Source organism: Microcaecilia unicolor, chromosome 7 (assembly GCF_901765095.1).
Source record: "Microcaecilia unicolor chromosome 7, aMicUni1.1, whole genome shotgun sequence".
Lineage (NCBI taxonomy): Eukaryota > Metazoa > Chordata > Amphibia > Gymnophiona > Siphonopidae > Microcaecilia > Microcaecilia unicolor.
Window position 1 is genome coordinate 29,162,861 of NC_044037.1, and position 23,215 is coordinate 29,186,075.

The window sequence follows — 23,215 nt, forward strand, 5'->3', positions numbered from 1 at the left end:
TGAGTTCGATTCCCACTTCAGGCACAGCTACTTGTGACTCTGGGCAAGTCACTTAACCCTCCGTTGCCCCAGGTACAAATAAGTACCTTATATGTAAGCCACATTGAGCCTGCCATGAGTGGGAAAGCGCGGGGTACAAATGTAACTAAATAAAATAAAAATAACGCTCAGCAAAATAAGTTTGGAGAATTAAAAAAATGTTGTTGTGTAGTACACAGGCATTATCTGGGCGTAACCAGGAGGTAAAGATGACCAAGAAAGGAAAATAGCAAACCACCCCACTAACAGTGTGCCAAGAAGCTGTCACACAAGTGGCAGCTCCCTTAAGTCATTCACAGCTTGGCACCTGTGTACATTTAAGAGGAAATGTACTGCCTGTACACTAGTTAAATGGCCTTTAACTAGTGTAGTCAGTACGTTTCCTCTTAAATTGGGGAAAAAAAATCCCCTACAACTTAATGTGCCCCTGATCCTTCCCCCCCCCCCCCCCCCCCCCGTCTCAACCACCCACCTCTGTCATCCCTAAGGGTAAGTGCTATTTTTGGGTGGGTGGAAGGGATGAGGGAGGCAGGCGCGCATCGTTTCAGAAACCAGAAGAGAAAGGAAACAGAACCTTTGTGCTGCTGGCTGAGAGTTTGGTTGCCAAGTTGCTTGACATAAGAATATACAATATCTGAGTCCTTTTATTGGAATATGACAAACACTAGCGTCTTATATTGGAAATTATATAGGAGAGGTATAATGTTCTGACAGGTATCTTAAGAATAGGGTTGACACTTGGGAACAGTAAGGGGTATTAGGTGCTGGATTAGGTCTGGGAATACACACTCACCTATCTAAAATGGTAAATGACCACAGAGGAAATATACCAAAAGCCACACAGTCTAACACCTTCTGCAAGTGGTTAAGCTTGTTTGTACACGGGATCACTGGAGGATATCCTTAGTAAAAACAAGGTAGATGGAAAAAGGGCTGAACTTGACCTTATCTGCTGACAACTTAATTCATAATACCTTGATAACAAAAGGAAACACATCAAGATCTTAATTAAAGTCAAAAACAGCAAGTGACTTTAGTAATTAAGATGGTGAAATTGACATAAGGTTTAGGGGTTCTTTTACTAAGGTTCATTAATGATTAGCATGCGCTAAATGCTAAGACAACCATAGGTATAAAATGGGCTTCTTAGCATTTAGCACGCGCTAATCGTTAGCGTGCCTTAATAAAAGGATCCCTTAATTAGCAACTACAGTGTTACTGGGCTCTGATGCACTTGAATAGAGCCAATGACCAGCTGCAGCTGAAATTAATACTACCAGAAAGCAGCAGACAACAAACCAGTAAGCACAAATGTTTATTCAACAGTAACCATAAAATATAGTGACTAATTTCACCGACATTCAGTCTCCTTTAATGTCCATTCAGTGGCCCAGCATTTTTCAGTACCTTCATGCCTGCATCAGGGGCAATTAGACAGTTTATTAGTCTGGATGTGAAACACACAATCTACTTAAAGGGAAGAGACAAACAAACTGTACACTGGAAATCATAACAAATCATACACAAATAAATAGAAAAAAAGAAAACATTGGAGAATTGGAAAAATAAAGAACAAAGTAAAGCAATATAATAGTGAATGAAGTATAAGAGGAACCCAAAACTCAAGTCAGAATTATATTGGAAAACGTTTCTTTACCTTCCTATACAAAACACAATCTTGTAGTTGAGACATGTTTTGTTTAACTTTTTCACTATTTTTTATTTTTACTTTTATTTATATATCAATTGTATTTTTAATTTTTATTCTTTTTATTTTATAAATATATATATATTTTTTTTAACTAAATACAAAATAGTATGACCCAAATTTTTTGAAAGTGGACCCTCTTTCAAAAAAAATTTGTTTTTAAGGGGTCCTTTTACTAAGGTGCACTAAGATTAGCGCATGCTAAATAAGAATCCCATAGAAATATAATGGGCATCTTATTTAGCGCACACTAATCACAGATGAAGAAAACACAGAGCTTGTGCTGGTTGACGCACAAACCCCCCAAAGGGTAGACTGCCTCATCACCAGGGTAAAGGTGGGTACTACAGGATACTGTTTCACCTTCCCCCTTCTCTTCCCCATACTGAAGCCAAGGAGAGTTGCAAAGAGTCCTCTAACCAGTACAGAAGTAAAGCACCATCTCGGTTCCCCCCATACTTTTTGCATAATTCATTCATTACTTTATAATTATTTTTTCTATTTATGTATTTGTGTGCATGATTTGGTATGATTTCCAGTATACAGTCTGTATCCCTTCTCTTTATACTGTTTACTTGCCTCTGATGCAGATGTGGAGGTACTGAAAAACGTGTAAGAGAGACTGGATGTCTAGGAGGTTAACCACCATACGTTATGGTTAGTACTGAATAAACATTTGCACTTACTGGTTTGTTGTCTGTACTTGAGGATACACCTGCAGAGGTACCAATGCAGTAGGTGCCTGAACGGCCCTAATATCACATCTGTTTTCCAATCGATTCTTTAATTTCTCCTTTCACTTGCTGTACGTCCAGGAGACTGAGGTGGTGACATAAGCAAATTTGAGAGTATTCAAGTACCACGGCACCCATGGAGCTGGTACCATGCATAATACTATATAAGTAAAATGATTCCAAAAAGGTGTCTCTGTATCAATGGATCCAAATACTGCAAGAGATTAAATAAAATCCACAGGGTATAAAAGTCAGAGTAGTAGAATTCCTTTCTTAAAAACCCTTTATGCATCAGTCTGTTTACGAAAGGCTCACCCTTTGCTCTCCTCTCTTGTGTGCAAAACTATAATTAATTGCATTTTTCTGATGAGTGAGTATGTTGAGACAATTCATTATGGTAATACCCTAAACTGGGTGTCATCTTCATTCTGCTGGTTGCAATGTGATATTGTAGCTGTTCTTTATCGGAGAGGACAGGACATTAACAAAAAAACGCTGGAGTAACAGAGAAAGAAGCGCAACGATAAAACTCCCTTTTTAAATACATTTGTAAGGTGATGGACTTCCCTTCTCAGAAGTGAAAAAGAAAAAACCCTGCTGCTGCTTTTTCTGTTGAATAAGGTAGCCCTTGCTACACTGCAATCAGATATGTGATTTTAACACTGAGAACTCTTGATCTGGAAAAGTCATAAGGCAATACAGCAACAGAAACAATTGTGATCTCAAAAAAAGTCTTTTTTTTTTTTTTTTCCAAACTTCCATTCCTTTCTCTAGTTTAATACAATGAGAGATTTAAGGTGCCTTTGTGCCTGGAAACACCAATGCAGAAGAGTCACTGTCACACTGAACACGGGTAGTTTCTCTCTTTGCTGCTAATTCCAAATTGCTGATCCTTTCAGAAATATGTTCAGTTTTTTAGAGTGGATTTTCTGGGTTCGAAGTTTCCTCTTCTGAGGAACCTCTTTAGTTCTTTAAGTTCCTGGGGATGTAAGCTCTGATCTACTCCAGGAGTCAACTGGTAGCTCAAAGGGGATACAATATAACCATTTCTATAGAGACAGATCCGTTTGCAAAATTCAAAGGTGCTGAACATAAGACCGAAGTATGGGACAATCTGAAAGAAAAGATTGAACTTCAAAATAAGTAATTCAGAATAACCAAACCTTATTTGTTAATAATATTTTAAGAAAGATTAGACTGTACATTATTTTACATAAAGCCATAAATTGTCACTGTATGTACTACTGTATTTCTACTGTTTCATTCCTTTGGCTGATATACAATTATAACACACTATTATGCCCAAAGTACAATCTGCCCCAACTGCATACTGGAGGCCTCCTCAAGGAAGTGTCTTATCACAAAACAATGCACAGACCAATACTACACGGGAAGGAAAAACACTGTCCTTCACCTTCCACAAGCTCAGGAAGGCAAAGGCACTGACATGCCCCCCTCCCTCTACCACACTAGGAGACTTCTACAGTTGACTTCAAAACAAGAAAATGTGTGATTTCCTTTCAGAAACACCTAAATTTAATTTGTACTGGTGGCTTCCTCCTCTTTATGCTTCTGACTTGGTAGGAACCAGGGCAGGAGTCCAGAGCCATAACCCTTCATTGACAGCTTCCCCAATTATACCCATAATGTTATAATTCATACCTTCCCCTTAGCTCTGCCAAGAGCAGTGCCGAAGCCAGTCCCAGTATTTTAGATGGGCCCTTCCACCCCCCCAAAGAGATAAAAAAATAAAAAAGATTCTAGTTTTTTTTTTTCACCCACCCCACATCAACATCTCTCCTCCTCCGCGGCATCCCAGGATCTGCCCACCTGTCGCTGAACCCGTCCCTCCCTGGTGTACCTTACAGGAGTCTCCAATGCCTGTAGTGATTCATTATTGCTACCTGCGCTGGTCCCGCAGGCTTCCATTGGCTGGATTCTGCCAGACAGGAAACAGGAACCAATGTCAACAAGGGCGGGACCTGGCCAATGGAAGCCTGCGAGGCAGCAATAATGAATCACTACAGGTGCAGAGGACGTTTGTAAGGTACACACCGGGAAGGGACGGGATTTAGCGACGGGTGGCCAGATGCCAGGATGCCGCAAAGAAGGAGAGATGTTGATGTGGAGTGCTGCTACTGGGTGAGCCTAAGCCAAGAATGGGTGGGCCTGTGCCCACCTAGGCCCACCCATAGCTACACCATTGGCCAAGAGCGCAGTCATGTTCCCCTTTGGAGCACTGAGGAGCCAATTCAATAACCTTGTATTAGAGCCATGTGCTAAAGTTTAGTGCATGGATTCCTTACACAAGTGTAATGCCAAACCTTTGCTCCCCAATGCAATAGCCAAATACTATACAAATAAGTTCAGTGGAAAAAAATGTGTGCTAACATGGAAGATCGCACGAGACAAAAACACACACGGGTCTGTACTAACCATATCCTACACACACAAAAAACTTTTTGACACCTAGAATTAAACAAACAGAAACCTAAACATAAGAATAGTCATGCTGGGTCAGACTGATGTTCCATCTAGCCCAGTATCCTGCTTCCAACAATGGCCAGTCTAGGTCAAAGGTACCTGGCAGAATCCCATAGAGTAACAAGATTCCTTATTACCAATTGGCTTTCCCCATGTCTATCTTAATAGCAGATTATGAACTTTTCCTCCAGGAACTTGCCCAAACCTTTTTTTTTTAAAGCCCAGATATACTAACTGCTGTTACCACATCCTCTGGTAAAGAGTTCCTGAGCTTAACTATTCATTGAGTAAAAAAAATGTTTCCTTCTACTCATTTTAAAAGTATTACTTTGTAACTTAATGGAGTGTCTCCTGGTCTTACTTTTTGAAAGTGTAAAATATTGATTCACATTTAACTGGTCTATTAAACTCAGGATTTTGTAGACCTCTATCATATACCCCCCCCCCCCCCCCCCAGCTCTCTGTTTTCCATGCTGAACAGCCTCAACCTCTTTTGCCTTTAGGAGATCCATCCCCTTTATCATTTTGGTCACCCTTCTTTGAACCTTTCTGCTGTATCTTTTTTTTTTTGAGATACTGTGACCAGGACTGCACACAATACTCAAGGTAAGGTTGTACCATAGCGCATACAGAAGCATTAGAATATTGTCTTATTTTCTATCCCTTTCCATATAATTCCTAGCATTCTATTTCCTTTTTTGGTCACCGCCGAACACTGGGAAGATTTCAGCCTATCGTCTATGTCATCACATTTAGACCGACTCTGGACTTCTGCATGAAGGTAGCTCTGCCCTCATTATTGAATATATCTCTTTTAAATAGCAGTAATAAACAATATTACGTGCATTTTTATAATATACTACTGCATTCCACAGAACAAAAGGAGCAAGTTCCCACAAACCATCTTTCTCTTTTTATCTAGGAACTGGAAAAAAAAAAAAAAAAAGATTTTAAATGCTCCCAGGTTTCAACCTAATTCATGCTTAATGTGGGATATAAATGTCATAAGTAAATAAATAAATTAAAAAAAAATCTCTGAACAAATATTACACATGCTAGAGTGTCCCTATAACCAGTTCCTCCAATGACACACTGATTACAGTTCATAACAAATTACTACTCTACCTCTGAAAAGTTATTCCATTATACTTCCTCTGTATGCTGCGCAAGCTTGCATGCTTGACAATATAAGTGAAATTAAATAAAGAATGATAACGTGAATACAGCAGCTCATAGGTTTGTTTGCTTTGCTTTGAGTGTAGGTGGAAAGAAGGCTGTGTAGGGGAGAGGAAATAGAGACCAACCTAATTGGCTTCAACTTTTTGATGTCATGCTGTCTCCTGTTCTCTATCCAGGGCTGCCAAGAGACATAGCCAGGCCCGGGGCAGAACCGGACCACCCCCAACTCGCACCGCCTGTCCGGCCATCCCCTTACCTTTATGTCTTTGCCTTCGGGGGGGGGGGGGGGGGGGAGGGGGGAGGAACAGGGCCAGGTCCGGCGCAAGCCAGACGCTTCCTACATGCATGCTCCCACAATCTGTTTTCTCCTGCTCGTGCCGGGAGTCAGGACCTGGGTGATTGTATTAACACAATTATTGTGTTAATGCAATCATCCGGGTCCTGGGCGGCACGCAGGAGGAGGGGAGGACAGACCCGGAAGCACGCAGCAAGAAGAAGCTTGCCAGCGCCAGGCCTGGCTAGGGTTACCAGATGTCCGGATTTACCCGGACATGTCCTCTTTTTGAGGACATGTCCAGGCATCCGGATGGGTTTTGCCAGTCCGCCCGTTTGTCTGGATTTATGCACAAACGGGCGGGCGGGCCTATCCCAGCCTCCCCTTCCCTTACTTACTATCTACTGCCCTGGTGGTCTAGTGACCTCTTTGGGGCAGGAAAGAACCCACTCTTTCCTGCCCGGAGCGCTGCCCTTGCCCTGCATCCTGTTGCTGTGATGGCTTCAGGATTCAAAATGGCCACCGACAGTTGGAAGCAGCCTCGTGAGACTTCAACAGGATGCAGGGCAAGGACAGAGCTCCGGGCAGGAAAAAGGGGGCTCTTTCCTGCCCCAAAGAGGTCACTAGACCACCAGGGCAGTAGATAGTAAGGGGAGGGGAGGGGAGGGGAATATGTGACAGGGGGCGGGGCGAGGATGCAAAAGGGGTGGGGCAGGGGCGGGACGTGTCCTCTTTTTGAGAGGACAAAATATGGTAATGAGTTTTGTTCCCCCCCACCTGCACCCCCCCTTCGGCGGCCCTGTCTCAATCAAACCTCCTTGGGTCCAGTCTCTGGAAGAAGAATCCAGCCTTGGACAGCTGTGCAGAAGAGTTACAGCTTCCCCCTCCTCCCATCGAGGAAGTTAAAATCAGCAAACAGCAGGAGAGTGAGCTGTGCAAGGAATCATAACTCCTATAGCTAAATGTTTACCTCAGCCTGGACTGATCTGTTAAACCTCATGCTATCAAGTTCTTTGCATTTAGAACTGTTGAGTATTAATACAAACAGATAACTGAGCTGTTGTTTTTCTTCAGTAAACATATATGGTAACTGAAACAAGTGACTTATGTGAATTCATTGCTGACGTTGGGTTAATTTCAAAGTCTGAAGTCTGTCCCAACCTCCCATTTCACCTGGAAGAAGTAAATAAAAAGTTACACTTGTGACCTGGATTGGCTACTGTTGGAAGCAAGATACTGGGCTAGATGGACCACTGATCTGACCCAGGATGGCTGTTCTTATGTTCTTAAACATATCATTGTGTGTATTCTCTTGCCAGCAATTAACTGAACTTGTGTAATACATCCTTTCAAGAGCTTACGATAAAAGATCTCAGGCACTTTCAGTTAACATAAATACCGAGGGTGAGTTTATCATGTGGTCCCTTGATTACATATTCACACTACCTTCCCATCGACTGGGGGTCCTTGTTCTTAAAAACCCTCTCTGTTGGCATTTTAAAAGGTACTTGTCTGTCTACAAATCTTATTGCTTATAATCCCTTCAGAGAGCTTTGTCTATCTCAACAAATGCTCTTGCAGGTTCCAGGATTGAATGAAATTAGGACAGCTTTTACAAGAAGGACTTTTAGTTCCACATCACCAGCAGCCAGGAACAAGCTTCCAGAGTGACACCTTGAACCAAATTATTTGATGTTAAAAAAAAAAAAAAAAAAAGTAAAAGCAGGAACTATGGGGCACATATGGTGGTCCTGTCGGAAGGCATAGGCGTACTGGAGGGGGGTTCAGTACAGACTACAAAACTGGGTGGGGCGATCTGTGCAGTGGTGTCCCCTGATCTTTGTACTGGGGTGGAGGCCAGTAGGCTTAAAAACACACCAATGGTTGTTGGTGAGGGGATCCTTGCACGCCGCCAGGATTAACCTGGCAAGGCATTGGAAGGCATCGAAAGTCCCCTCGCTGGTAGACTGGATCACAAAGGTGAGATATATATGTGAGATGGAGAGCTTGACAGCTGTGAGATGGAGAACTATGCCCAAGTGGGAGAGAGTATGGCTGCCATTTCTGAATGAAACTGCGCAAAATTATCTGGATGGTCTGAGGGGGGAGGTAGGGAGGAGGGAGGGTGTGGGAGGGAGTTTCTTGGTGGGAGAAGGGGAGGGAGGTTAATAGAGGGGATGGGTGGGGTATTAATAAAGTTGATAAAATTGAAGTTTAAAATACGTTAAAAGTGGGACTAATAACTGTTAAAGGTTCTTCTCATTTTACGTTCAGTGCATTGGCTAGCTCGCTTGGAATAAGATGTAATGAGCCGTGTACAGCTTGATCGGTGATATGTTCATTTTGCTCAATAAAGACTTCGGTAAATTAAAAAGAAAAAAAAAAAAGTAAAAAGCTTGGTTAGTTTTTGCAGGTATTTTTAAGGATTGTTTGATATACATAGGTGAGCTTTTGTCTGTACACTGTGTAATTCTTATTGTGAGCCCTCCCAGGGGATACAGCTATATACAAATAATAAATTGATACTGATATTCTGTTGTCCCTTGCCCTGGATACTGTTTGATGGTGATTATCAAGTTTCAATAATAAAAATCAAATCACCCTGTAGACATCCTTCCTGAATCAATCGACCTCAAGAGATCCAGACTGTCTCCTGCAGGGGAGCTGCAAATCAAGGTTTGAAATTATTTTATTTCCCTCCCTCCTTCTCTCCAGGTTAGCATGAGAAACTGCCCTTGATATGTTTTCATTACCTTTGCATTCACCCATTCTCTTCTTTTAATGCTATAGTCTGGTCCGATGGCTCCGTAGCTGTTTTGTGTGGTGATATATGGGTTCAACTGCTGGGCCAGGCCCTCCACTCAGGCTAGCAAGATGAGAAGTTACAAGATAGGGTGTGGCTACCAGCTGTGCAACAATTACACCTAGAAGGTAATCTATAAAGGGGCACCTATTATCCTTTATATCAGAGATTCTCAACTGTGGGCTGGGACCCCAAATGGGGATACAATACTCACATTTGGGGGCATGACCTGGGTGGGCTCTCCATAGGTGCATCATTATTCTGCACCTACGATGGGGGGGGGAGGGTCCACACAATTTTATTTGGTCACTATCATGGAGTCACAGCCACAAAAAGATTGATAAGCACTTCTTTACAGAATACTAGTGTACTGGTGTATATGCACGTGTGTATTTAGGCACAAGCACTTAAACCAGCTGGTGTAAGTGATCACACCTAGACTGGGCAGATGCGCGTATAACTTATAGTATTGTCCATATAGAATTACCCCACCTAGTGGCTAGTTTTAGGCCCAGAATTGTGAGGCTTAGAGAAGGCACCCTAGTGGTTGAGGACCGTTGCTGTGATTACTGGACTAATGCATGCTAGGAAAGGTTATACAAGAGGAAAAGATCCTTAATTCTGACTGAAGCAAGAAGAAACTGCTGAGCCTCGAAAATATTTTTGTTCTAGCTTTATCTATGTAAAACTTAGCCTGTGGTTCACAAATCAGAGCCTGACAGGGACTCTCAGAAAAGAATGCTTAGTAGGCTAAACATTAAAGTGCTTGCCACCACTGGACCTGGTTCAGTGACACAAGGTTGAGTATCTGTCTGTGATTTACATTATTGGAAAGAAAAATATAAGGTAGAAACAGAAGAGAGATTAACACCAAAGGGGAAAAATAACATTTTTATAATGTAATGCTGCATGGTTTTCTCAGCTTTGAAAACTCCAAACTATTGTCTTCTTTTACCCCCCAAATGAGTGCTATACAAACGTATGGTTTCCATAACAGGCAATGGATATATATTTAAAAATAAATAGTTCCGATCTTACCAGTATAAAAGGCAGTTCTTTTGTTCATGCGATGTTTGAGCACATTCTGCTGTCCTGGCAGAGTTCAGCACCATCACTAGAGCAAATGAACTGCAGTTTTTCTGTGCATCACCCACAGAGATAGTGCCGGAGGAGACCAGACCAATGCAGCAGGCAGGGAGGTCACACCTGCCAGCACAGAAAACCTCTCTGTAACATGGCTTTTCTCTTAGTAGTTTGGAACACTAGCCAATTTTATTTTCAACAGCTGGGGCAGATGTTTAGCTGTTACCTTCAGCAGGTTAGCCGTCAAGCCACTCCAGAGTCCCATCACACCTTTTGTCTTTACAATCTGCTGAAAGCAATCAACCATCCCAGTGAAATGGACATCAGCTCCCCCACAGTGTGGGAATATGTGACTTTGAATCTATGAACAAAAAAAAAAACAACAACATATGTGTATATATTACAGTATAACAAGGAATCTTGTCCAAGCAACACTTCAGTTTATTCTGATTAAAGAGAGAAGAGATATTGCAAAAGAATAAATTAGCCCCTCCCACTATTGGCTTTTCACAATGCAGCCTCCTGCTCCCAAGTATTCACACCCCTCCCCCTTATCTTTTTTTTTATCTTTCAGCATTCGCCCTCCTTCCCTCCCTACAAATCACTGTAAGTTCCTCCTTCAGAGCTAGATGAAGGATTTGTGATGCCCTAGGCCAGTGATGGCGAACTTTTCAGAGACCGAGTGCCCAAACAGCAACCCAAAATCTATTTATTTATCGCAAAGTGCCGGTACTCATTATGGGCGGGGTCAACACATATGACTCCACCCCCATGATAGCCACACCCTTTACACCAGCCATGGCGCATATAAACAGCCATCATTGAAAATATTATACTAGTATAGGAGAAAAAAAATAACATGATTTTCTTTCATTATAAACCATTTCTGTAAGCTGTTACAGCTCCAGTATACCCAGTGCAAAATAAGACAGCAGATGTAAATTCTCAAATTGGACATATTCCAAACACTAAAATGAAAATAAAATGATTTTTTTCTACCTTTAACTCAGTTTCCAGGGCTTCCTTTCCATTTATTTCTTTCCTTTTCTCCTTTCTTCTTCATTTCTTGCCCTCCATCCATGTCCAGCAACCCTCCTCTCCCCTCCAGCCACCCATGTCCAGCCACCCTCCTCTCCCCTCCAGGCACCCATGGCCAGCCACCCTCCTCTCCCCCCTGCCCTCCCCTTCAGCCACCCTCCTCTCCCCCCTTCCCAGCCACCCTCCTCTCCCCCTGCCCTCCCTCCCAGCACCAGGCAGGCCTCCCTCCCAGGACTAGGCCACCCTCCCACCCAGCAGCAGCACCCAGCATCAGGCCTCCCTCCCACCCAGCACCAAGCCTGCCTCCTCCCTCCCTCCCTCCAACCAAACAAGCATCAGGCCACCCGCCCATCCTCCCTTCCTCCCAGCACCAGGGACCCTCTCCTCCTCTGAAATTTAAAAGGCATACCTATGAGGGCGGGACCAGAGCTTGAGAGACAGAAGGCCGAAGGCGTGCCGAGCAAACAGTCACTCTTGCCCCAGTGGCTGCCTTCTTCAAAACGGTGTCACTGACACCTAGATGTTGTTTCATGGTACTACTGCTAGGGAGCAAGGCAGTCTCCTATTACCTTCTTGTCTCTCATCCACTTCCCATTACTGAATTTTTACCCTCTGTACTCACTGTTCTCCTCTCGCTTATCTCCATAACAACTCCCACATAGTTTCACTATTCCCAGCATCTCCCCTCCCTCCACCTTTACAGCCCATGCAAATTAAACACAAAAAGCAGTAAACAGCAAGTTACTTGCTGAAACTAGAGGGAGTTGGTATGCTACTAGTGCAGATCACTATAAGAAAGAAGTCTAATATTCTATCTTAGTTAATCTGACTCGCTCATGTCAAAGTCCTCAGAACAGTACAGGTTTCAAACATGTGGAAAAGTAATCTAGGAGCTAAGCCCAGCTGACTCACTGCTGTGTATTAAAGTGTACAGCCGACCTTCAGCCACTTCTACTCTCTGACCTCTGCTCAGGTAACAGTGCAGGTAATTCTCTAAGTCTGTTGACATTTCTGCATGTTTAGTTGGCTTATGCCACAGGAGGAATCAGCAGGTCCAATGCCACCATCTTTAATGAAACTATTCAAACGATTCTAAAATGTTCCAGATGAATAATTCACACACATGCAACAACTGCTAGAAGTCCTTTCAAAAGGGATCAATTTAATGTCTGCCTGTGTACAGTTATTCTCAGAGCTTAATATACAATATAAAGTCAGTTAAAAGCAAAGCAGGTAGGCATAGGTGATACTTTTCTGAGGCTAACAACTGTTTACAGACACAGACTTTTTACAGGAGTTAAGGAAGGAACCTTTGGTTGTAAAATTAAAAGTACTAATAAAAGGTGTGCAAATATAAGCTTTTGGGGTTACTTCTATAAATTAATGCTCTCATTCAGCCACTGAAGATACTGGTAGAGATGATTCCCATGCACTCTATTCTCCAGTATCTTTCTCTCCTTTCTACCAGCTAAAATCCTATAGGTTCTGTGGATATACAGGTGATAAATGGGTTTTTGAGCGTGAAGCAAGGCCTGGAATAAGCTCTGCATTCACAGAGGCTGCATGCTCTGTGACGAGCCTCTCTCAGCCAGCCCCCACCTGCTTCATTTGTGAAGCAACAGCACTGCAGCTAGGGGATAACATGGGCCGCCGTGACCATTCCCCTTGCCCTGCCATTTCTGTCTCCCGCCTTTCTGGTCTGCCTTATTTATTTATTTAGATTTTGCTCACACCTTTTTCAGTAGTAACTCAAGGTGAGTTACATTCAGGTACACTGGATATTTCTCTGTCCCAGGAGGGCTCACAATCTAAGTTTGTACCTGAGGCAATGGAGGGTTAAGTGACTTGCCCAAGATCACAAGGAGCAGCAGCGGGATTTGAACCTTAACAGGCTATGGATATCTCTTCACCAAGTGAGGAATGACCAGCCACAAGTTTCTCAGTGGTAAAACATTAGGCCGTAGCTTTATTACTTCAACATGTATTAACACTTAGTACCCGAGTCATCTGGTACTTTATTAACCATCGTGTAGGCCCATCATGCAATACTGCAAGGCCATCCTCATTGTCGCTCGATGAGTGTGTGTTGGGGTAGCGCCCACCATGAAGCAAGGCGGCCCGACCCACACCCAAACAGGCTTCAGCGTGAGCCATGCATTGCTTCAAGGGGTACATCAGCCCTGCAAGTAAGGCACCCCTCTCTCAGTCAATCTCAATCTCTAGCCCATGAAGTTCCTTTTTGGCGCAGGCTCCAACAAGGACCATTTTGTCACTGCTCCTTTGCTGAAAAGCTTCAAGGCATCACACCTCTGTGATGAGCATCTCACCTGATTACAAAGCAAGCTATTCCAGACCACTAAACATACTGAAACAGATTTTAAGACTAGGGCTTTGCTAATAGTTTTAACACTGCCAGATCTGTATTCAACATTCATTAATATACTAGTTTAAAACAAAAGGTTAAATGCTAAATCTAAGTAGCTTTGCAAAACTTGCAGTGTTGGCACTTGCATTCTTCTCAAATTCCCTCATTGTTTTCATTTAATATTTGCAAGTTTGATGGTTAGCTCACAGAATTTAAAAATGGAGCACATTATTTCTGCTTAACTGGAAGACAATAAGACTCTGCCCACAATGCCCTTAATATTGACTCTCTCCTGGAAATGCCACTTACGATGAACTGCACCACCTGTCAGAAACCATAACCAGGTAGTTACTCTTACAATGATGGGGATAAACAAAGGCTTTTCACAATGCAGATTCAAGTTGCATGACTCCTAAAAACACTGGACAGTTATAAAAGCAAATATTTGGGGGCGGGGAGGGAAGCATCCCAGAGTAGTGCTTTGAAAGCAAGAAATTCAACTTTTTGGATGTAATTCTATAAATTCATTTTCACATAAAAGTGTATACCAACTGCATAAAGTACACACTTTGGCATAAAGGCGCATACTTTGCTGCTAGGTGTGCAAACAAGTATGTGTGCAGATTATAATCAACTCTAGGGCTGGTGTAAATGTCCACACCTGTGAAATAAGGTAGGCACCTACTTTTCTTTATAAACTAGACTCTATGGAGGCATACTATTACAACAATTATTTATTGGGATATATTAACTGCCTTTATGAAGAGATTCACCTAAGGCAGCGTGCAGTAGATACAGTTTAACATTATACTCTGGGCCCAATATTCAGAGCTATTTAAATGGCTTACCCAGGGTTATTCAGCTGCACCTAACCCACTTAGTATCACTGAATATCCCTTCTAATTAGCCAACCCTTTAACCGGCTATGTTACGGGTGAGGCATGGACGGAGTATGAACTTAGCCAGTTAGAAGTGATTTTGAGCCCGCTAACGAAATAAGTAACCTCATAAACTTAGGACAGCAAAAAGGCTGCAGCAGTTCCCCCCCAACTAACAACATCCCGCTGACAGCCATGAGCCTGTCAGCTCTGCAGGCTCGGGCTTCCTCTTTACTCTGCACTACAGTCTTAAACCGAACCCCCAGTGTCCCTCATACCTTGCCAGGGTCTCTGGATTTCTCTCCTCTTACATGATGCCCTCCTTCCCAGCACACTTTCTCTTGGATGGTTCTGCTTGCTATGCCAGTTCAGGTGTGTGCTGGTGCATGCGCTTCCAAGTGCAAGCCCCACTGCCACTGCTGGAGGCTCCCCAAACTGAGCCCCCCACACAGCCATTTGCTGCTTTTCTCTCACAGCCTGGACCCAAATCTGTCCTCCACTCCTCAAGCAAGCCCAGCTCCATATGTACGTGCATGTGAATCACTTCCATGTTCATCAGCAGATAGCAAAGACCCAACACCAACTCCCTACAGCTGTTAACCAGACCCTGACCATGTGGCTACAACTCCTAGGCAGCTTCTTTACCCCTCTCCAGCTCTTTTGTCAGCCCTGACTGAGCTGCTCAACTCACCACACTCTTCCAGTAACATAGGCTGTCAGGAAAACACCGAGGTACCAGCTTCTCAAGCCTCACTAAAAAACAAACAAAAAAAACCCCCCAAAACAAAACATCAGCCGGCACCTCAGAGCTGCTGCTCTGCCCTGGATAAGCACTTTTCTACTTTCTTATTTACATGAGGCAAGGGATCAGCTACCATTCCATAACACAGATATTTTTCCCCAATATATAGTGGTTAGGGTGGTGGACTTTGGTCCTGGGGAACTGAGGAACTGAGTTCGATTCCCACTTCAGGCACAGGCAGCTCCTTGTGACTCTGGGCAAGTCACTTAACCCTCCATTGCCCCATGTAAGCCGCATTGAGCCTGCCATGAGTGGGAAAGCGCAGGGTACAAATGTAACAAAAATAAAATAGATACTATTGGAGATTCTACATGGAATGTTGCTACTATTGGACATTCTACATGGAATGTTGCTATTCCACTAGCAACATTCCATATAGAAGGCTGCGCAAGGCTTCTGTTTCTGTGAGTCTGACGTCCTGCACGTGCAGGATGTCAGACTCACAGAAGCAGAAGCCTGCGCGGCCACATTGGTGATCTGCAAGGGCCGACTTGTACATGGAATGTTGCTAGTGGAATAGCAACATTCCATGTAGAACCTCAAGTGGAGGAGTGGCCTAATGGTTAGGGTGGTGGACTTTGGTCCTGAGGAACTGAGTTCGATTCCCACTTCAGGCACAGGCAGCTCCTTGTGACTCTGGGCAAGTCACTTAACCCTCCATTGCCCCATGTAAGCCGCATTGAGCCTGCCATGAGTGGGAAAGCGCGGGGTACAAATGTAACAAAAAAAAAATATGTTATCTAACTGGTATTCCTTCTGGGGTGGATAAACAAATTATCTCCGAGACATGGGCCATCTTGAATTTCACAGGCTCTCATCTCCACACAGTGAAAGGGTTTACTGCACCACTATCAATGAAAATTATTTTTCACTTTGTTAAACTCGGAAGCATTTCCTGCTCACTGAAGAATTCAATGTTACCACATTGAAAGTCATGTACTTAATTATCAGAACCACAAAGTTTGATTTTCTAAAATAGCTCTCTTAAAATTAAAACTAGAAAACTGGGTACAAAAGTATATAATCTCCAGGCTTCCAGCCTCCCTCTTCCTCCATTACCTTGTCCCTGACAAGCTGGATTTTCTGGGCGTCAGAAGATGGAAGCTCAAGGATTGCTAGATATGTTATGTTTCAGTTCCAGTCTGGCCACTTTTTTAAACCACACATTTTTTTGTTTTAATAGAATCTCTTTAGAACATCACTCCCACTAGCTCAACTATCTTACTGCATGGAAGACCACTACCATAGCAGCATTTCTTTCTGTAACTAGAAGGTACTTCTATTTATTATTAAAGCAGCAATAGTTCTTGTGGGTGAAGCAGGTGACTTAGACATTCCCAACTGGTGGTCAAATATGCTGAGTGCAAATGTTATTCTAGAGAACTGGCTTTCCAGAAAACAGTACTCATACTGGCCTAAACTCACCTTCATGGTAATTACTCACACCAAGATGCTATCTTTGTTCCAACGTACTTCACACACTCTTTCATCACCATGAACTGCAGGCTCCGCATCATCACCCCTGCTACACTGAACCACATGGTGGCATCCCTGGACTATCAGAACATGACCTCGGAATTCAGCATGTGCTGTATGCCACCAGATGGTGCCAGTTATGGTTCTGACAAATGCCAAGCTAGTATGGCACCAAACCTTCAAATACTGTTTTTTTTTATTTTGGCGCAGTAGCCCAAGTGCTGGGATTCTGCTGGCAATAGCTCATTTACAACTATTCAAGGATTCCCCCCCCCCTTTTTTTACATTTCTTTGCAGTAACAGCTCCGAGTCCAGGGCCGTTAAATCTTTTCCTAGATTCTCACTAGAAGCTTGTGTGTCCCATGTCTGCGTGCCCTAACCTAAATAAATCATAAGCTGCACTCTATGTTTAGCAGTAGTAGTAGGGTCACAAGCTACAGCTCTCTCGAGAAACCAAATCATGAGAAGCCTATGTGCTTCTCTTGTGCACTGGCCGAGACAACCTCTGCCCAGGGCCTGAAGCTGGCCTAAGGAACAAGAGACCTGGCCCAAGAATCAAACCCACATCTTCTGCAAGCAGTACACAGTATTTGAGTCCCTGAGCTACCAAGGCCAATCCTAAAATACACATCTTAAAAAGTGAATGATGCACTCCAGTCTGTCACTGTTTTATGGTTTACACACCTCCCCCGTGTGCACTGTGATGCTCAATTCAAATACTTTTCTGAATTCACACACATCACTTCTGGATGCACTAAATAGCTGTGTCAACCCTAAACCTACTTATGTTTGCTACACAAATTACCCATAGTGTTCAATGGTTAAAAGGTTAGTTGTTGCCACCTACTGGCAGACATTCAAACTACAAATGAACTATAGATAAAACAGAAAATGAATCTTTATGTACTACTACCGTGTTTCCCCGAAAATAAGACACTGTCTTATATTAATTTTTGCCCCCCAAAATGCGCTAGGTCTTATTTTCAGGGGCTGTCTTATTTTTCGGGGAAACATCAGGGTTGGCCCGCTCGCCCTCCGTTGCTCCCGGAACTAACCTTAAACGCCTCCTTTCACCTTTGCAGCAAGCAGCAACAGGGCCACTCCTTCCTTCTGTGTCCCGCCCTCGCTGACGTAACGTCCGCGAGGGCGGGGCACGGAAGGAAGGAGAGGTCTGCTCTGCTGCTGCTTGCTGTGAAGGTGAAAGGAGGCGTTTAAGGTTAGTTCCGGGAGCGACGGAGGGTAGGTGGAGGGGGGCCCGGCAACCTCAGGTGGGGGGGGGGGGGGGGGGGGCAGCCTTGTCCGGCTCTCGGCAGCCCTGCTTTCAAACAAAAATTTGCTAGGTCTTACTTTCGGGGGAGGCCTTATATCTACCAATTCAGGAAAAACCTCTACTAGGTCTTATTTTCGGGGGATGTCTTACTTTCGGGGAAACAGGGTACTACTACAAATCATTTATACAGCGCTACCAGTCGTACGCAGCGCTTCACAATTGAACATGAAGAAAAGACAGTCCCTGCCCAAAAGAGCTTACAATCTAAATCAGGACAGACAGACAGACAGGACAAATAAGGGATAAGGGTAGGACAGACAGATAGGACAAATAGGAAAAAGGGGATTATTGAAGAGAGGAAGACAAGATAAAGGTTACGAGCAAGTGACAAGTTAGGAATCAAAAGCAGCATCAAACAAGTAGGCCTTTAGCCCGGATAAATGACTTACATGACAACATAGACAAGATGTCCAGTTCAAAGAAAGTATATCTGGTTAAATACAATGTGTTATAGACTCTTGCTTAAATAAGATGGACTGGTCACCTATTGTTTGGCTTCGGAATGTATGGTCTTCACCACAGAACATGAACACTATAGGGCAAGAGAATGTGTCTATTTTGTACCTTAATGCCCTAACAAGCAAAACTGTAGGTGTGCACAGGAATGTATACAGGAAGTCCCAGAATCTAAGGGGAAAAAAAGTGTGCAATTCAGAAGGGTTTACAAGTGGGATGTTATACTACACACACAGTAGACCATTCTCTCCTCTACAGTAAACTCTCAAATCTAGTGATAAAATCTGGAAAAATATGTTAACACTATGATTATTTTTCACATATTGCCTTGAAAATGTTTCATCAGCAATACACAAGCATACAAGCAATATACAAGCATACATGCAGGTTTTCTGGATACTTATAAGTCCAGAAAACCACTGGAATTCAAAGCAATTTTAATCTATAAGAAATTAAAACAAAAAATGTTCTGTACCTGCATTTTCCTCTTTACTGTTTCAAAAGGAAATGAGAGTGTCTGTGCAACTCCCGCTGCTAAACAGCCATTTATAAAGTTCTGGAACGGAGTGAAGCGAACACTAGGTTCCTGCCAGATTTTATCCAGATTAATGTAGATTAAAAAAGACCCCGCTGAAAAGGGAATGGCACCTGACAAAATGAAAAGACAAACAAAAAGATGTTCACAAGTGATTGACAATGAAGATGGATCTGAAACTAGCTGCATCACATGTTCAGCAAGTTCCCCCCCAAAATGCAGCTTATGCTTTGGCTCACTTTCTTATGAATCACGTCAAGATGCCTAGGAAGGAACTCAAGGGAGGGAGATCTAAACTCTTGCATTGTTACCTATAATAAGTCTCTCTCTGCATTGTTATACAAGATATGCAAAAACTGTTCCTTTTATGTTGAGGTTTTTGGAAGGCGGTTTAAACAATAAATAAGATCCCATGATAGGATGAAAGCTTTGGAATCAATCTGGTATAGTGAGAGAAGGGGCATGTCACACACATGTACTATCAAACATATAAACGGCAAGTGACCGTACTCACTCGCAAATGCGCAGTAGAGACTTCCCTCTCCGCACCGCCCGCTTCAAAACGTGATGATGGGGGCGGGCAGAGAGGGAAGTCTCTACTGGCATGCTGCAGACATAGGAACCGCTCCCCCTCCCCCCCGCCGCCCCTCCATCTGGCCCGAGCACTGTGAGCTTACATCAGCACGCAGCAGCAGGCACATCAGCAAAGCTGCTGTTGGGCTTCCTTCTCTGCCTTTGTCCCGCCCTCGCCGACGTTACGTCACACGAGGGCGGGACACAGGCAGAGAAGGAAGCCCGCCCCGACGGCAGCTTTGCTGACGTGCCTGCTGCTGCGTGCTGATGTACGTTTACAGTGCTGCTTGGGCCGGGTGGAGGGGCGGCGGCGACTCCAGGGGGGGGGGGGGCTCTGAACCCCCCCCCCATTCCAAAAGCAGCCCGTTTTCACGGGCTCAACGGCTAGTAATTTCCATTCCATCTGTCCCTGCAGCAACTGCAGAGATAAAGGCACCACCGTGAGAAGGGATACAGAAAAATGCTTATTGGTTGTCTGCCAGAGCAGTGACTTGTGTAACTATATGGGAAATTCTCCATATTATAACAAAAGCAAGCCTGCACCAATGTATCACTGCTCACACATTCAGCTTTTCCCAGAGAGTGTTCATCACTGCCACTTCTTGACAAATCCTAATTCCAGCCATAATCCTTCTTTCTCCTTTCATTCTGTTTTCCCCAAGGCTGGACACTTCTACTTTTATTGCCTGGGATTCCGCTGGGCCTTCAGTTGGTGGAACATGTTCTGGATGCAGATGGTCAACTTACACCTTTAGCTGCTTTGAAAGGCCAAGAGGTAATACAATGGGGAGATACCTTTGAATACTGTCAGCTGAAGAATTATAGTCAGTCCTTAGACAATCAATCACTTATTCTTCACATTAGCACTAGTCTTAAGGAGTTTCTTTGATGACATCTCAGAAAGTACGACTTCTACCTCAGTGATCCAGAGCTCTTTATCAACTGGAAAGGCCGAAGGATTTGACTCAGGTGCAACATAATGGGAATAGGATGTGGGAACGCCTTTGGGTAACTGGGATAATCTTTCTAATATTAAGTGTATTCTGGGGTTATCCACAAATGCAAACTATAGAGAATGTTAGTTTAGGGTCCTTTTTAGAGTGTACTATATTCAGGTCCAGTAGTTTAGAGCACACTGAATAGCTTCCCGTTTGCTCAAAATGTCAGGTTGTTGATAATACTTACCATCACTCCTTCTGGGAATGTTTGGAAGTCAGCATTTTTGGAGAAAGGTCACCAATTACATTGCCTCTCTCTTGCACAGTAAGATTGAGGGTACTTCTGCTCAACTACTATTGGATCAACCTAGATTTTTTAGGGGTACAGACAAGGAGCGCATCTTGTTTTTTTGTAAAATGTGCCTACTAGCAAGAAAACATATCTTGCAATCCCGGACTGTCAAAGCCACCTGCCTTTTGTCATTGGCATAATCAACTTTATCAGCTGCTTACATGGGAGGCACATGAATCCCACAAGCGCAAGGTCTGCGTTTTGAAGCTCTGGAACCTCCATTTGCAAACTTTGTCTCCATGAGGGCACCCATCTATGTATACCTACTTCTTTGTCTTGGGCTTTTGTTATTATCTACTTTCCTGAGGTGGAAGAGGAGGGGTTCCTTTATCTCCTTGGAGGGTTACAAGAGTCCGAACCCTTTGGGACCATGATGCAGTATGTGTATTGATGGTGGGGAGGGAAGGTGGAGGGTAGGGGTTGTTTGGGTGGGTTTGGGTTTAATGGTTACATCTGCAATGGAAAGGGAATGAGATTTGGTATACCGCCTTTCTGTGGTTACAATCAAAGCAGTTTACATATTATATGCAGGTACTTACTTTGTACCTGGGCAATGGAGGGTTAAGTGACTTGCCCAGAGTCACAAGGAGCTGCAGTGAGAATCAAACCCAAATCCCCAGGATCAAAGTCCGCTGCACTAATCACTAGGCTACTCGTACCTGTGCAGCTTGATTGTTGTTTACTGTATGGGATGCTTTGTTCTATACTAAGACTTTAATAAAAATTGTTTGACCATAAAAGCTTTTCTACTTTACTGACACCTAAACTGAAATCTGCACTATCAAACTGAAATCTGTACTATCAGAATCTCATCTCTCATACTTCAAAAAATGGATGTTTTCCGGAAACTCACATTTTTGTACTTCCCAAGCCCAACAGAGATTCACAACAGGTGCAGAATTTTGTTGCTTGACCTGCATTACAAAAGTTTTGCTAAGCTACTTATCAACAGATTAGAAAAAGTTATATCTCTACTTATACATTTTGACCAAGTTGGTTTCCCGAAAGGCAGATACGGCTCAGACAATATCAGATTATTCTGCAATATCATCCATTCTGCCCAGTCAAATATTGAATCTCTTCTTGCAGTTTCCACTGACGCAGAGCAGGCTTTTGACCGGGTAGAGTGGAACTCTCTCTTTTGTGTCTTAAGCATTTTGGTCTCTCCGACTCCTTTATTGATTTATTTGGTTTACTACTTAAGCCCAGCTGCTAGAACCATGGCTAATGAAGATTTGCCCCCCCCCCCTTTATTTTACAGAGGCAGACGTCAGGTATGCCCTACGACCCCTTTATTATTTAATTTGGAACTAGAAGTTTTTAGCTATGATCAGGCAAAATCCTTTAATATCTGGCATTAAACGTTCTGCTTATGTAGATGACATTTCATTTTACCTTTCTAAACCCCAAACATCTCTACCTGAATTGTTCCAAGTTGTCTTCCATTTTTCGTCCCTATCAGGATATAAAGTGAATTGGGACAAAACCAAACCACTCAACAAATCACATACTCCTTTCTTTATACCTGTCCGTTTAAACGGGTCAAGTCCTCCATTAAATATTTAGGCTTGTTTTGTTTTTTGTTTTAACTAATGATTTACAATTGTCAGCCCAAATTAATATGGACAAAATATTTGAAAACAACAAAAATTAACATTACTACCATGGTCCCCCATCCATCTCTCTTGGTGGGGAAGATTAGATTCCTTAAAAATTATGATTGTTCCCAGGATTCTTTATATATTAAACAATGTTCCCTATACTATTTCCCCACTCGTTTTATTCATTTCTAGAGAAATTGTTAGATAGATTTTTATGGGCTAAGTCCCCGAGAATATCTTTGGCCAAACTGAAATCTCCTAAATTGGATGGTGGAGCAAATTTCCCAGACTTACTAGCCTACCATAAAGCTTTTTTTATTGTGCCATGGTGCAATCTGGATCGCCTCACATTAAATTTTATTGCCTCAAATGTGGTTCCTTATTGAACAATCCTTACTTGCCCCTTTACCATTAAGAAGAATCCCTGGAATGTCCTTGCCTCCCAAATTTCTCTCCACTCCTATTATAAAGACATCATATACTGTATTAAAAGAGTTGGATAAGGCACTGAATACCCTCTGGAATCAGTCTCAATATTGCTCTCTTTGGTATAATCCATGAATTTTT

At 43.1% G+C, this 23,215-nt stretch overlaps 1 protein-coding gene across 1 annotated transcript in view; it reads right to left on the bottom strand.

Moving 5' to 3' along the window:
- Positions 1–3,232: 3,232 nt before the first annotated feature.
- SLC25A43 (solute carrier family 25 member 43) overlaps positions 3,233–23,215 on the bottom strand; it is a 47,714-nt gene continuing 27,731 nt past the window's right edge. The window contains exons 3-5 of the mRNA XM_030210185.1: positions 19,125–19,297; positions 10,531–10,665; positions 3,233–3,595 (exon numbers count right to left, since the gene is read on the bottom strand). Coding sequence (XP_030066045.1) covers positions 3,389–3,595; positions 10,531–10,665; positions 19,125–19,297 — 515 coding nt within the window. The 3' untranslated portion in view covers positions 3,233–3,388. The remainder of the gene's footprint in view (positions 3,596–10,530; positions 10,666–19,124; positions 19,298–23,215) is intronic.